At 39.9% G+C, this 17,485-nt stretch overlaps 1 protein-coding gene across 2 annotated transcripts in view; it reads left to right on the forward strand.

Annotated features, from left to right (window-relative positions):
* Positions 1–17,485, forward strand: part of LOC117451958 (ADP-ribosylation factor-like protein 15) — a 108,548-nt gene that overhangs the window by 53,136 nt on the left and 37,927 nt on the right. For both annotated transcript variants that reach the window (XM_034090343.2, XM_034090342.2), the window contains exon 4: positions 5,773–5,981. In XM_034090343.2, the coding sequence (XP_033946234.1) occupies positions 5,773–5,981 (209 nt within the window). The remainder of the gene's footprint in view (positions 1–5,772; positions 5,982–17,485) is intronic.

Genomic DNA, 17,485 nt, shown 5'->3' on the forward strand with positions numbered 1-17,485 from the left:
ATAGCCACTTACGATTCTGTCCAAGCAGCAAGACACCTGCATTTCAACTTTACTTAATTAGTTAAATGTAATCAGACATTAAATAAATACCACTTAATAATTCTGCATTTATATTCTAAGCTTGTCAGCGTGCAGAAATGGACATTCTTTTTTTTATTCAGCAAGCAGTAATATGGTTATACGAGAGCTTTTTATACTTATCGGAATAAAGTATCATACAATATTTCCGGTTGGTTGAAATTGATAATTTTGCATCTTGCGATCTTTCATTCTTGAAGTCATTTGCTACCCAGCTGAGGCCAGGTATGGGGATTAGGTGGGAAGGGCACCTCCGGGGACACGGGGAGGAATCTATTAAGTGTGTGTAGGAGTGTGCAAATGTGTGTGTGTGTGTGTATACGTCTGAACGGTTACATGACGTCAAGTCTAGACTGGCCATTTCACAGTGTGCATGCAATGACAGCTGATGGGAAAGTAGTCCTTATAATCATCACCCGTTGCTGCTGAGGCTTTCCATTTGAAGCAGACAGATTTTTTAGATTCCAGTATTTTTCCAGTATACAATTGTGTACAGGCGGGCTTATGAAACTTTTGATTAACATTTTATGCATGCAGCGTGTATAAATGTCATCTTTACACAGAGTTCAAACTGTTTTTGGTACATATGGAGAGCCCAATTTATCATACATTATGCATTTATGATGTATGCATACAAAGAACATCACAGAAAACAAGCAAAATGCAAAAACATCCCAATAAAACATTTACCAGGTGCCTGTGACCACCAACAGGCAAAGAGAGTATGTGAGCACGTCTCAGAGCGAAACATCATATTGTCCTCGCAGACACAATGTGCGTCTTGTTGTTATCAAATCAGACCACACTGTGGGTCTGACACGAAAGCTTCTACTTTGCATTGAAACATATTTGACCAAAAGCGAGATCATTTGTTAATTGTCAATTGAGTTTAAAGAAGATGCTGTCGATGCAAACTGGACTGATTTGAAGTTCTGAGGTCAGATGTGTAACTGATCTTCATTTGAGGTCTCTTTCAAGAATTTGACCCGACTTGATGTTGGGTCTTTTGTTGATAGTAGGTAAATGGTGCGTTTATAGATACTGTAAGGAAGAGCAGTATCAGTTGGATTAACCAACTTTTGAAGTTAACATAATCAAATTCGAGCATTAGGTTTTCTATCTTAAAAATACTGTTACAAAGTGGTTCAGTAGGGGAAGTGTCCAATGACAAGGAGGACATGTGCATATGATGTCATTACACAGGCACAGCAGCATGTATGTGGATTAGGTAAAGATTAAAATAAATAGAAAGGTCGGAATGATTAATTATGACTTTCAACCCGGTGCATTACGTTTCTATGACCAAAAACAGCTGTATCCGTCCTAGTTGAACATGAGGAAAATGGCTGAGTGGCAAAGAGCAGAAGCAAAATTGTTCACATAAAGTCCATTTTTTTCTGTGAACCAAATGTGTCAATCTTGTGTACAGATCGATTTGATGTGTGTTTCAGTCTGAGCCGCACACAGAACGCGTTTCCTAAAAACCGACACTGCTCACACTGCAGGTTGATGATGTATCGACAGCTGAAGTGTTTTCCACCTCACTGCAGCCCAAGCCCATTCCTCAATGAAGTAAGCCAACTTTATTACTCGAGGCCTCCCTCACTAGTCCATGTGCTGCTTCCCATCACCGTATTGTAGCTGTTTTGTTCAGAGGAAAAACACTGTCTGTTTTTCGTTAGGGAGACTTCAAAGAGGGTTGCTCTCGCTTTTTCAACTTTCAAGACCTGATTGGCAACATGTTTGCGTTTTGTTCAAGGTAATAGCTCGCAAAAGAATGAACGATGGGAGGAATGTATGAGAAAGTGTTCAAATTTTGAAAGCCGACAGTGAATCTGAAATCATACCTGCATCGATACACTACAACGAACCGAAAAAGACTAGGCGAAAGCCTTTTTTGGCCGAATGGAAAAACAGGGAGGTAGGTTTGTACTATGATCTACCAAAAGCTGAGTTTGTGTTATCGGAAACACCAGTGATCCAACACAAAATGAAATATATCACATAAAGAAAATCTAAATTCAGAAGACTGCAGAAAAGCATCTGTTTTTAATCTCTGCAATGTAATCATTGTTGATGTTTTACTGGCAGATGTCTTAAAGTTTTGTTTATTAATTCGTAGTCACACTTTAAGTGTAGAGGTAAAAGTAACATGGTCACTGAAGCATCGTTGTCGCTTTTGCTTGTGTAACCAGTAGACTTATGCTTCTTCCATTCTTTTTTTTCCGAGCAACAGTCCAAGACCTATGCATGATCGACTAGTTCATAAAAAAGCAGCAAAAACTACAGCTAGCGGTTTTACTTAACATGACTTAAAAAACACAAAGCTAAAGGTTTGCTGTCTGACAACACAAGAGAAAAAGAATATCAAGAAATGTTTTATGGCCAGGGAAAGTTGTCTGCATCAGTAATGAGGGGTAGCCCTGGTAAGTGTTTCACATTACAGTTGCCTGTAGCAGTTGGCTATGCATACACAATGAATCATCCAATGCGTACGAAGCACAGCATAACCACAATCATTAAGATTCCTGTCTCAGGGACCGCAAACCATGCATACATGTTAAACATCCATATTGTATGCAGAACATTAAATAAGTCATTACACTCGTTGTTTCAGCTTGCCTTCATTTGCTACAGAGGGTTGAAAAAGTCTTGCTTGGTGTTGAGGGAGGGAGGGATGGATGGCTGCGCCTCGGTGAGGTGTTTACCTCCGATCCGGTTTCCATCCATCTGATCCCAGAGAGGGTTACTCTCTGACATCACAGACTGACATCATGATTTTTCCACAAATTAATATTATCAGAAATGTTGGAATCATAACATTGATATAATATTCTTATGTCATGGATGTTTATAGGTTTACAAATATATTGTCTGCTGTGTTCACACGTGCACATTTACAAGGACATTTTTTCCTCTACATATCTATCTTGGATATTTTTGGAGAGCTGTCGTGAAGTTTATAAGATTTATAAGACCAATTACCACAGTGTTATTAAACATTCCGTTTTTGACTTATTCCCTCAAAACTGAAGAGCAAATACCCCATTGCTGACTCATCATTTTGCATCAACATTTAACTACTCAAATGGGCATTAAATCCATAATGGAAAAGCAAAAAAAAGAGATGTATTGGGCAATTATGTAATGTAGCCACAATATACTGTATGTTTTATGATATTTTGTTCTGACTGGAAATTGTTGCTCTTTTGCCATTACTCACATGATAGCTTGCTTTGTTGCTCTCTGCACATTGAACAGTCCAGGCAATGGAAAGGATGTTGATGTTTATTCTGGGAAATGGAAGTCGTAACTTGTTCGAAGACACGAGAAGTTTAGGGAATGCAAGAAAAATATTTAATAATTGTAAATCTTGAAAGTATTGTGGATTCTTCCATCAGGTGCACCCAACCAAACATGCCAGACGATTGGACCGTACTGTGTACAAGAAGTTCATTCCAATTATTTGTTCAAGTCCTTTTTAAAACATTGGCAATTATTTTTTCTTGCTCCCACAGTCTAAACCCATATATTGAATGAATAAGTCGATAAATCATCCAGACGATGAGTCAGTACTTTACAGGGTCAGTTAGAGATAAGACTTTCACCGACATGCTATGTTTACCTCTTGTTCAGTTGACCTTTGGCTAATTATATCTTGGGAAAATCCAAAAGTTTAAAACATAAGCTTTTAAACAATTACAAACTATATATAGATGATTGGGGTTTAAGGGTTGTAAACGTAGTGAGGAAGTGATAAAACAAAGCAAAGGAAGTCTTACTCATGGTGCACTTATTTGTTTAATGCTATGTAGTAGGGCGGCCAGCAGCATCCCCCAAGAATCATTACGTCATGTTTGGAAATCCTCCTGTCAGGCCAATAGGTGGCAGAAGATGCCAATGAGATCCAATGAGACTTGATGGATATCCCATCATTTCCAGGCAAAGATGATGGAAACTTCCTAGTCAATCGCCCAAGTGCCACTTTGTCTGATAGCTTTCCACTCCAGTGTGAGGTGAGAGTAGGAAAGAAAAAGAAAGAAAAAGAAAGAAAGAGGTAGGGAGAGCATGAGGGAAGGGAGGTAAAATGTCACTGAGAGATGATGATGTTTAAACTTTAAACATTTGCCAGCCTCACAGTTCGTCACATCTAGGCTGCGACCTTACTATGAGCAACAATAATAAAACAACATTTCACAAGATTGCAAAGGAAGTAACCTCACCGGACGGAAACGGATTGTTTTAACGACAGAAAGTAAAAAAACCTTGTAAAAGCAATTGCATTTACTTGTGTTTGCAATGAGATTGTGTAGTTGTGTGTATGTGGTGCAGAGAAGTTTGGTGCGTGTGTAGAACAAACACTTTTCAACGATTTAATGGAAAACATCTTAAAAAGTACAGCATTCCACTCTGTAACGAAGTGGAATCGAAGTGTACGAGCAGATGACAAGATAATTGTTTGTTGTTTTTATTTGAGAAGATTTCAATCTGAAAGTACAATGGCGTATTTACTATAATACAAGGTGTATTTGAGATGAAAAGGAAATGTGTTGGTTCACACGTCTGGTTCTTGAGTTAACTCTAAATGTTCTCTGTTCTTACTGCTTTACTCAATAAAATGTAAAGGGCACATTTAACCCACTTAAAATGATTATCTTTTGTATTTCCCATGTTTAAGGATAATCTGCGATACTACATCTAGTGACACCTCCTGTTTGTGGTTTAAAATGAAAGAAGATCAGCAGCTGTGGTAAACGTGTGTTCATTTACAATAGATTCCAGAATTCACAAGTGGAGCAGGATGCCCCAATGGTAAAGTAGCATGAGTAACACGGAGGAAGTGAGTAGCACATCGTAGTTTGTGGTGGTGAGTGATTTTGTCGGCATTAATGAAGAGAGGGCAACAGAAGAAGCTGTCATCTGGCATTCATTCCCAATCTTACAAGGAACAATTTATCTTCCCGGGTTGAATAGTAATATAATAAAAATGTTCTTTAGAAGCACAAACTAACCTTTCTCACTGCTGGTTAAGTGAAACAGATTGGAGATGTGATTGTGAAAGGATGGACACTTTTAGGATGACATTAAGCCATCTTTAGTGTTGCAGCTCAGGTAGAAAACGGCTACAGTTTAAACATATCCTATGAAGCACATGGGACTTGGCCAGATCCTGACCAGGTATCATTACATTGAGGAAAATGTGCATTATTTTGTCTTCAAGATCAAAATAATGTCTAAGAAAATGTATTTCCTTTACAAAAGCATTGGCTACACTGTCAGTAAGGAGAGAGGAGGTGTTAGGGACTCTACTCACACATTTTGTAACGATATAGATGCCTCCTCTAATATCTTACATTACATAACAAATAAAGTTGCTGTGAATAAACCATTTTGATGAACACATTTGCTACAAGTTAGCACACAGAAAAGGAACCACATGCGTTCAGTTTCAAGTTAATGTCATTGTGACCTTTGAATAATCCAGTGAGTTTATGAATTGACTTTAGCTCGACTATCCACTCCACAGGAATGTAGGAGCTGCTGAGCTTCCTGGTTTGTCAGGAAAAGATGTAGTTTGAACTTAATAATTCAAAGCTAAGTGTTTTATTTATAAAGTGTAACAAGTACTGTGGATGTTTAACTTAACAAATTGTATGTACCATGATCATTTTATGGCGTCATATCCGTCTACAGGAGCTGACAACATCAAGAAATATTGGAGTCGTTACTACCAAGGATCACAGGGCGTAGTCTTCGTATTGGACAGTGCTTCATCAGATGAGGAGCTCGAGGCAGCACGGAACGAGCTCCACTCGGCCCTGCAGCACCCGCAGCTCTGCACACTGCCCTTCCTCATCCTCGCCAACCACCAGGACAAGCCTGCAGCGAGGACGACCAACCAGGTAACCTTATTCCCTTTCATTTCGCAAATGTGTCCTTGGCGAAGGGCCAGGTGCTTATCTTGTCAGTACCTGCTACCACGGTTGAAGTAGGTTGTCATGTTTATAGAGTGAAGCTTTGAGGCTTGGTTTGCCCAACAGATTTATGAAGCAGCAGACTCGAATTTGGAGTCTCGAAACTTCTGTTCGAGCAAACTTGGAAGCAGTTTGGGAAGTTCATAAAGATGGCCTGTTGGTTTTCCTTGACTGGGGATATTACTGGACAGTGTGGAAGGAACACTTGAGCAACTTCTGAACACGACACGCATGCCTCTTTCTGGAAAGGGCAACATTGTAGGACTAATAACCTTTATGTTTTCCGCAGAGGTTACACATAACCAGAAAGCTCCCAAGGGAAAGGACCCAGGAGTAGAAAAGAGCTTTTCTGAGATTTACACTGGTCATCTTCCTGGTAAAAAAAAAGGAGACATTGAATGGCTGAAATGTAGTTCTGTATGTAGTGACTGAAAGGATAAGGTCATAGATACAAGTGGCAGAAATGCATTTACCTTGTAAGGTGTCTTTGACCACAGTCAAGAACAATAAAATAAACGTAAACATACAAAATGATCTTTCGGGATCCAGCATAGCTCTAATTTCAGTAAGTTCATCTTGTTTAAATTTCCACTCCACTTTTAGCCATCTTTTTTGACTGTGACATTCTAATCCAAAATAAAGTTGACAGGTTTTCAATGCAGTACCCAGGAATCAGATGCAGTCTTTCTTTTTGTTCAAGTGACCATCTGCAAAGGTTAGTTCCTGTAGAGAGGATCATCTTCGTTTCTTGGTCTGGACCTCCAGTGTTGCTGTTCTAGACGTTCTGTACCGGATTCTGTTGTGACCCAAACTAAATGCAATTGAGGAAAACCTGCCGTTCCGTCTGTTTTATCAGTATGGATTGGTTGCACTCAAGCAGTAGCGGCTATAGTCACGCTTAAAGTGTGACGTAGCCAATGAATCCAGTCTGTGAGCGGCCCACACTCGCCCAGGGGCCTTAGCGTGATGTGTCCTCTGCCATGTTTGACCCATCATTGCATCATTCTCTCGAAGTATTGAATTTATGAACTGTTTGCAAACAATGGTGACACATGAGATTGGCTCATGTCGCCTAAAGGCCCTTTGTCAGCCGATTGGGAGGGTCATTTGTGTTCGTAATGAATGACTTACATAATGTGAGTTGATGAGGTTGGCAGAGTCTAGTGATGTCAGTACTGAGGCAATTGTTTAATACTGTCTACTTCTATTATTATTATTATTATTATTATTATTCATACATCCTATTTAGAGACAAGCCAACAGGTCTTGTTCTTGCGGATGAATGTCATCTGTTGCCATCAGGGCGTAGATATGCTCTATCTGCTCTTTAGACAAATTGCTTTTCATCCCCTCTGTACTCAAACTTTTAAATTGTTGAAAGGCTTTTTAACTTGATTATTTATTATTGTGATGCTATGAACTATTTATCGTGTAAATTGGAATCTCTGCTCCCGGGTGTATCTGTATGCTTTCTTCCTGTATGTTCCTGCCAGTGCCTGTGTATATGACAGCTGCTCATAACCAATTTCCCCTTGCGGGATTAATAAAGTTGTTGATTGAAAAGCTGTTGCTTATAATCAACTGTCATTAGTGTCAGAAATATTTAATTATTTTGTTTAATTTGATTGACAGTCAATAGTATATTTCTACAGCAGGCTAGACCACAGAACTGGTTGCACTGAACTCAGTTGTTGGTACAAAAGAGATACTCTTATCTGGAGTGGTTTACTAAGTTCTTTGTAATTTGTGTGTTTTAATTGACATGGTCATAATGAGGGCCTTTTGAGTCATGGCTGTGTCACTGAAGGAGCTTAGTGTTCAGTGACTCATAAGTCATCTCTGCTGAGTACAACATTGTTTACTCTATACAATACTGTATGTCAAGCTCATGAACGTAGTAATAACCTGTGCTTGTTGTCATTAAAAACAGTCTGGCTTCAGGTAATATCGTGTCACAATTTTAAGAAATAAAACATAAAAATGTACGAAATAGTAAGACCACTCAACCACTGGAGAGTGCAAGAGGGCAAACCCTCTATATGTTAACCAAACATTTGCTCAGCATCCACAGGGGTCTCTTCCTGGGGTTTATTTTCAGTTCTCCCAAGGTTCCCAAGCGTTCACTTCGACTTCACTTTAGAGCAGCTTTCATCTCCCTTATGGAACTTTACATCTTGGAAAGATATACAAATAAAATAAGCTTAAAGGTGGGGTAGGTAAGTTTGAGAAACCGGCTCGAGATACTCTTTTTGTTATATTCCATGGAATGCTCTTAACATCCCGATAGCAATGAATATCTGAAGTGCTTTGACAAAAAATCCATAAAAAAATGTCATCAGTGGAAGCCGTAGTACTGTAAAAAGCACGACCAATCATCTGAGTCGGCCCGGCTAAAGTAACTGGATGGCCTACCTGCCTGTCAGCCTTCCATCTGTGCACACACTTATCTCGTGCCCTCACTGGTCATGTGTGCGTTCGTGTGTGTTGGAGGAGGGGCTCTGTGAGGAAGTGGCAGATTTTTTCCAGCTGTGTATTTTCAAATTCTAACGCACTCGAGCCGGTTTCTCCAAAATGACCTACCCCACCTTTAACATTAAAGATCACTCAGTCCCCTCTAGGTACATATTAATGCAAAGTGCTGCTGAAACATAGAATGACTCTGTTTAGCCTAAAGTAGTTTTCTATGTTTCCATGGAGTGGCGATTGTACATTTACATTTCTGTGCCAGTTTCCCAATATAGCACCCTGTGAATTCTTTAAGGTTTTTATTGTTTAATAGCAGATAGTAAAACAAGCAGGTCAAAGCTTTTGTTTTCCATCATTTCTCCAGCATGATCTCCCAAATGGCAATACTACCTTCAATCTATTTAATTATTATGCTATATATGTTGAAGTTTAATTAGTTTGTTGTACATTTATGACTATGTTGCCACAAACTGCTGATAGTAGCCTTCACATACATCATAACTGAACCAGCTTCTTAATTATAAATATAAGGATGTGCTGTGTTAATGATAGTTATCAAGCTAGATCTGCCAACTTGTAAGGTGCATTGTTCTTAAGGCCCCTAACTTTTGTTAAGGTTTGTCTTAGGAAGTTAGGGAATATTTATGTCTTCATATAACTTATTGATGAAGCTTGTCAAAATGTTCCACTGTAGAGCAGAGTTGCTTAATATTAAATGAAAGTTACACTAAAAGTACCAATAGCACTGGCCTTTGTGATCCAGTGTAAGTGCAGTGTGTCTTCTCAGCTGAGGATAAAAGCACAATTAAAGAAATGCCACTTCCCATTTCCAAGATGGTATCATCCTCTGGGTTGTTGGAAGCATGACATCAGACCTCGGAGTGAACTCGAAAAAGTGTCAGATTATGAACACGGTGTCCAACTGCACTTCCGAACACAGTAATCTCGCACAGTACCACTCATTTATTTAGGCTGTGTGCGCTTGAACTGTGAATTACCTCTGTCTTTCTAGCTGATTTTCCTTAGGGGTCAGGAATAGTGTATTTTGAATGAGCATAAATGGCATGATGCATATTCAATTAAAACAACTTAAAAATGAGAATGAAGCATCACCATGAACCCTTGAGTTTCAGCTTGTCCTAGCTTGCATGAAAATATCAGAAAAGTGGCTCAGGCGTGTATTTCTTTTGCAGGACCGACAAACCTCAAATGCACATGTTTCCTTTAAAGGTCTACACCATATATGTTATCTTTTCATTATTTATTAGAATTTCCATTAGCTTTTTCCGAAGTAAAAAAGTTCCAGCAAGGGTCAGTGCACATTGCTCTGGGCCAGTGGAGCTACTTCACAGAAAACTTTTGCCTCAGAGAAGCTTTACACTCATTAGGTCATCACAAGGTTAGCACACTAGGACAGGAACAGCCACATTTTGTACATTTGGGAAAAGGTGAGTATTTTGAAAACAAATTTTGAACAGAGAAGAATGGTAAATTGAAGTAATATAAAATAATGTTAACAATGTTACATTTAGAAGTTGAAACAATCCTCTCTTTATAATCTTGGCCTTTCATATTCTGCATGTATAAGTAAGTCATCTGAAGGTAAATTGTTACAAAATATATCAACATAAGGGAAAAGCAGGTAATTTAAAAAAGCACATATTTTCTTTCCTGAATTAAGGTTGTAGTCCTTTATATATACAGTCTACTGTATGTTGTAGTCCTGTTCAAGATTACTGTAATCGGTAACGAAATAAATCATTTCTTAGCTAGTCGTAGCCTTTAATCCACTGTAACAATTTGCTCCGGAAACCTCCGTCTGGTTACATCGCAAGTAATCCCTTTGAAATGTTAAACGGTTCTAGAATGTCAAGCTATGATTATTAGACAGGTCACTTTAAATTAAAACAAGAAGTCGTATGTAAGATTTTGTATATAGGATATGGGATGCATGGAACTGGTTTCACTGGGTCCCTCTCATATGTGAACACAGTTCAATTTAAACAGGTGTCCTGAGATTGAATTTGACCTGCCCTTAAATGGGACCACATGCTGAAATATATATTTATAATAATGATACCAGCAAAAAACTAAAAAAGAAAAAGGATCAAATCAAGGATCAAACATAGCTCTCAGGTGCTGTAATATTTAATATATGTATGGCATTGAAAGCAAAGTGTATTTAAATGTTGTTAACCTAATTAACAAAGTGGATAATTGAGTTATAAAGATAATTCTTAAAAATATATTAAACAGGATTGTTCTGTGGCAACATATATAAATGTTTACTCTTTTTTACAAAGATGGTTTTGATATTTGATAAGTGCAGCTGCCAGTGACATGCTTTGAAGCTTTCTTCAGCAAATGTTGTTAAACGTCAAATATGCTATTTAAAATGATGCTGTTCTAACAGTATATAACAGTGGAGATTCCCTTGGACAGTTATTATAGTGTATAATGTTACATGGATAGAAGTCAGTGCCAGTGTGTCTGTTTGTGATCGAGATAGCAAAACTAGATTAGGCCCACAGATGAATACAATTATGAACTCTTGCTGTTTTATTGGAACATGTATTGCCTTTTCCAGTCTTACTGCAGACCCCCAGCCTTTCTGAACTTGGAAAACCTCAAAGGACGGCAGCTGCTTTGCAGGTTCTTGTCTCTTGAGAAAGTTTGACAAGCACCACCCATGAAAAAGCCCAAATTGAGTTGGTCTGAACTCTATTGGCAGCTCTGCTGGCGATGACACTGTACACAGGTGACGTCTCTGTGTTGACCTCCTTCTCACAGCAACCAGTCTGTTGACAGAACAAGGTGGCCCATTTCCTAAACACACACACATACTTGCATTCGTTTTCTGGGGCACTCCTTGTTTACGGTGTCATGTTAGTGACTTAGGGTGTTTCTGGCACTGCTAGAGCGAGGGGTGAGAGGAGGTGGCGGCGGAGTCTTACAGCTCAGCGGGCCTGTTAAGGCCTCACTGGGGCCCTCTGTGCTGGGCCAAGTGTTTTTCAGGAGCAGGGTGGGTCTGGAGGAGGTAGGAGGAAATGTGGGACAAAATTCCTTGTTGACATCAATCTCCTGCCGTTGGGGGGCCCAAGGAAGCTGGGGAGGAGTGGAGGGGAGGTCACCCTGTTGATATAACACCTCAACAAAGCAGGTCTGTTTGGATGGATGGGCCTAATGGCCTGTGTCCACGAGGGGCTCTTGTTTTAGAAAATGCTGTCAATGTTAGAAGGTGGACGCATGGGGTCTTTTTGACTCTTTTGGCATTTGTGTTATCTGAGGAAGAGATAGAAGACAGAATGAAACTGATGAAGGGTACAAAAAACAATGGAGCCCTGGAGTCACTGAGAGGGGGAGAAATAAAAGGGGGAGAGCAGGGGTTGAACTCACTTTAGTGAAAACAGGGCAACAGTACAGAACATATGGAGACAATGAAAAAAAACAGAGCAAAAATAAATTGGGGGGGGGGGGCTGTTATATCTAACCTCGAGAAGCGTGATGACGACTCCCCTCCGAGATTGAAGACACATTGTGGTCAAATTCCCCGTAAGACTGAACATGAAAAGCATCCCCGGATACTTTCTCTTTCTTCTTTCTCTTTCACACTATCAATCCCCCACACACACACACACACACACACACACACACACACACACACACACACACACACACACACACACACACACACACACACACACACACACACACACACACACACACACACACACACTAATACCCAAGTAAATCCAATCCCGAACAGTCGTGTTATGCTTGAGTCCATTGTGAGGACAACAGAGCCTGGAAAGGATTGAAGCACATCTGTTTCCACTGTACCAAAGCTAAATCTGATGTTGCTTATGCATTGTGACAAAGTTACACCGCACAGAACAAGCAGCCACTCCATGCGTCTCACACGACTGGGAAGTGTTCTGCCCCACACCAGCAAAAATGATAAAGTGAATGACTTGTTCATTGTTAAGTTGTATTTTTAAACATCATTAGATCAAGACACAGAATGGAAACCAGGATAGATTTTCACCTCCTCGCCAACCAGAATGCAAAAGATCATTAATCATCAATTTGCCATGTTTTGATAGAGGCAGACAGGCAAACACACACATACACTCAGACACACATTGTTTGTCTCATGTGTTTTGCCTTCAGCGTATCCTAGAAAGAATATTTCTTCTTATAAATGGAATATTTTCTCTCTGCTGCTGTTGACCGCTGCTGTCACATTCTCAATACCAACATAAACACGTAAGTCGTGGGAAAGTCTCTCAGAAGTTGACTTTTACTGTAACTAGTCAGGTTTCATTACATGTGTGTTAAACAGTAATAATTATAATGCAATCAATTCTTTATAAAAAAAACACTTTTTTAAATCTACGGTCACCAGATTTAAACTCTATTAAAATCTGGTGACCGTAGACATTCACAAAAAGTGTCTATATTCTACGTTGTAACACTTACATAGTGTGTATGTCTGAATGTGTCAGAGGGACACACTGAGGAGGGGGTGATAGACAGTGAAAGAAAGCATTACACATATCCTGAAATGCCACCTGATGAGTGGTGCAGTGAGACTTTGCATCTGCAGTGCATATAAGAAGTCACTGTTTGCCAGTCACCTTGGATTTAACCCTTCATTTACATGTGTGTTTGGTTCTTAATGGCATTTGTACTCATTCAGGATCGTGGTGCACATCCCTTCCTCGGTGTGTCTCTACTCTGCACTGACATTCTGCACTGACTAACATTTTAATATTTTTTTCAATCAATCAATCCTTTAAAGTCTGTACAGGGATTCTAGCTATTAAAGGAGAAAACGATCAATATGTTCCAATGATTAAGTACTAGAAACTGGAGGCCATGGCCTCTCTTATGCTCACTCGCTGTTCCTTTTTATTCATTCATTTCCCTAACCATGCTTTAATTGACACGCATATCCTTTCAGAACATTGTGGGGAAATACTGACTATATTATAACAGTAACTTGACTCTGAGAACTATCAAATATATCTGTGTCTTTGTTGGTACAGCTCCTCTACTTCACAACTTGATGTAAGGGATGCAGTCAATGCGTTAACCATTCAAACCTTGTGTCATACATTGATCTCTTTTCAAGTCCTCCTTTCTCTCTTTCCACATGTTTGAACTCCCTATAAGTATTCTAGCTTTTACATCTAGAAATCCTGAAACTCCTCCAGAATGTGGACACGTATAATTCATTGGAAGGCGTGTTTTTTCTGGAGGGAACAACCTCACCAACCCCACAGCTGAGTGGGTTTCTCCACAGCCAGTTTCTGTTCTCCTGTGGTCCGCAGGAATGTGGCTCACACAATGATGGAAAACCCACAACCAACAAAGTGTTTTTCCCATGCAAGAGGTTTAACTGGACCTATGCATGTTGCCTCTTCTGGATGCACGGAGCAATACAGAGTACAACATGAGAAACAACATATCACTGTGACTTGTATGATTGCACGCTTTTGACAAGTCCTATAATGAATGGCCCTATTGTGTGATGGGTTGTGCTTTTGGATGTGAGCTTCTCTAGCTAATTTAAAATGTAGTAAGTTGTGATTAAAATATAATTAAATAGGTTCAGTTATTTTATTGTTGTCTCCTACCCTTAGACTAAAGCCGTTGGTAATGTAGTTCACACATATATTTACTTACAGATGTACAGATTCACACCCATTCAATGCAGATGTTTTAATCAATGATTGATGGAACTGTCAGTGACAGGTGAGGCCACCGCCAGAGATTAAGTGGCTGGTTGGGTCATGGTGAAGGGAAGTAGTTAGCCTGTCTTTTTGTCTCTATTATCAGGCTTCCTGAAATAAAGTGGGAGGAGAGGGGGCATGGGGGCTGGGCCTGGCTCTCTGTTTGATCATTGATCTCCATGACCCCATTTGAAGGGTCTTAATCTCTCGGTTGACCTCTTCACGGATTTTTTTGAGGAAGGGTGAAAGGGGTGGATGATGACTGGGAACTGCTGTGGGGAAAGTGACGGGGGTGTTTTTCCACTTGAGTGGAGATACAGGGGTGTAATGAGGCTGGAAGATGTGTCGATATACTACGTGACTGTGTGAACATGCACAAGTCTTTGCAAACTCGGTACAAGCGGTTTTAATTGCTTTGACTGCTTAACCACAGATACTTGCACATCGGTAAATTACACCATCAAAGTTTAAATAGGCCTAGCTCACCCACGCTCAAAGTTTAGCTGTCTCGCACAAGTATGCCTTTTCTTTACAGAGTTTTTGTTGAGCAATTCCTGTTCTAAAGGGATCTGCATCACATTGTTAGGACGAATATCCCTCCATTCCTTTTTCCCCCCTTTCCCTTCATTACAACCACTTGGAACTGTAGTAGTGGAAGTGGGACTCCTGTTCAAACCTAAATGCACAACCATATATTTCATATGTGAAGTGATAATCAAGCTGGTATAAAGGTCATTTTCTATCCTAACTCCATTGACTGAGCGCAAATCCTTCCTCTGAGGATGTCCTTCCATCATGCAAATGTCTATCTATCCCCAAAGCAGATTTAGGGCTAACGTTCCTCTAGCCTTTGGGCCTCAAGTCTCCAAAGCACTACTCTCCATGACAATAAGAGGATAACGCTTTCTCTGTCTTCAGGGCTCAAACTGAATGTTGTGACAAGAAAACCAGTCTGCGCCCTTTAACATAGATCTGCACCACGATTGAGCCGCTTCATTCACTAAACCATTAACATTGTCCATATCCTCATGGTGATAATGGACAATGGTCTGTATGGGAAATTACCATAATCATTGTTGTCCTTAAACGTTAACGTTGCCTCTCTTATTTTCAATGATCTAAACATTCTTAAATCACAGATAGATTAATAGATCCATACGTTTTGTTTTTGTTAAGTTGTACTTAATTGGTCAAACATTTTACTTTTTGGCAATATTGCTTTTGCAGCAATCGTCTCATATACCCTTACTTGTCTTTAACATGTTCTCTTATCTGGATAAAACACAGTTAAAGACACTTTCATTTATACTTTAACTTCTTTATGTGTGCGCCTCTGATGTCCAGATCTTATCTCTGATTGCACTGCTTGTTTGTTTTCCTGTGCCACATGCGAATCGGAGTTAGTCCTCCACTAGTTTAGAACAGTGTGCATGCATTCAGTGGTTGAACTTGTCATGGATCAGATGAATGCTACAGTGGTGCGGTGCGTCTTGTATTTGGTTGTATGCATGAAGTGTAAATGAAGTCCATAATGCCTTCTCCGTCCACCATGCAAAGAACAACAGTGCTATGTTAATATCTATTTTCTTTAAGAGAAAAAGCGATCAGAACTAAGGATGTGGTTCGGGAAATAAAAGCTATTGGAACAGTTTATTTAAAACGCACTCTTTTCTCTACCAGACATTGGATGACTTCATTGTTGTGACTTATTTCCAAAGCAGTCAAAAAAAACACCCAAGGTGGGAGCAACTGACTGATACAGGTGGTCCATTTGATTTGGTTACAGGGAATAACATACACCGAGTTGTTTCGAAACCAGTTCTGTGCATAATACTTTATGTGTGAATGCTCAGCCTTGGTCATTGGATTGTTGTTTTGCTGACGTAAGTTTGAGTTCACTATGTTTTTCTTTCTTTGGAACGGCTCCTTCCCGGTGCGATTATCAACTGATGATAAGGTGTCTTAGTGCAGATTGCATTTTGATTCTTTCATGTGGATTGCAAACAGCTACATGATAGGAAGAGCGAGGACAAAACGAGATGGGAATGTTTTCATTTGAGAGTCTTTGGTACTCAGGCCAGAAAATTAGCTCGCTCTTTTAACTTGTCTCCTCTTCAAGACCTCCAGATGCGCCCAAGGAGTGTGGCTTTAACACGCCCATCCATGAACAGCTGTGCGGATGTGCTCATTTATGCATGCATGAAATCAAACAGTCGTGTTTTACCTCAACAAACCTTTCTGCCATGACCTCACTTCCTCCTTTTGTCACACCCGACACACGCCATAATGTTATGTGGTCAATTCATTGCTCACCCTCAGGAATTCAGCTGCACTCCGAGTGTACCACACGTAGATACACACATACACAGATGCTGGTCTCCCTCTCCTTTACTGTCCTCAGCTGGAAGGGTTTAAAAAAACTAACTTACACAAGATCCCTGGGAAGGAAACTATAAAGAATGGATTTGATGTGAAGAGGAAAACCACAGCACTGGGTGAATTGTGATAATGACAGACGGAACACTTCCTGGCTTCTTGTTTTGAGGGGAGATACTGATCTCAAGCAGTGTTACCTAAGATACTTAGTGTAGCCAGGCTCAGAGATTTCAATGACAAGGCTGAGGAAAAAACAGTATTGTAGCAGAACGTCAGCGCCCCAGACCTCCCCTTCTGCTTATCTCCCTGCTCATCGTCTGGGCCTCTCTTATCAGCACAACAATTGTATCCAGGCCACGGGCTCTTGCTTGTGTTTTTGTATAATCTGGTTGGTACGTGTGCTTGTGAACACAAACTTATCAAGCTGTCACATCAGTGATGAGGAATTGATGGACAGTTCCAGCATTTTTCATATATTCTACACTTGTTAGGTGTGGCACCATTGTGGATGATGGCTCTTTTGTTGACCCCACTAATTTCCTGTCAGTTGTTCACACATATAATAATATGTAATACAAATATTTTGTTAGGTCACCAAGTTTTTTTTTTTAGTTTGGCAAGTTTGACTTGGATATCCCCCCCCCCCCATAAAGCCACTTTATTTGCCAATGTTTTTTATCTCCTAGAAAGACTTTGACATGGGAGCCCCTTAACAGAGCATTCTGGATAAAACATTAAGGGAATCGGGCCCCACAAACAAACCCTTTCCATGTCCTAAAAAGACAAATGACAGCTTGGGATATATGACTGTGTAGCTTTATAAAAACCAAGACAAGAACTTAACAAGTCCATCAC

Source organism: Pseudochaenichthys georgianus, chromosome 9, assembly GCF_902827115.2.
Source record: "Pseudochaenichthys georgianus chromosome 9, fPseGeo1.2, whole genome shotgun sequence".
NCBI classification, from domain to species: Eukaryota; Metazoa; Chordata; class Actinopteri; order Perciformes; family Channichthyidae; genus Pseudochaenichthys; species Pseudochaenichthys georgianus.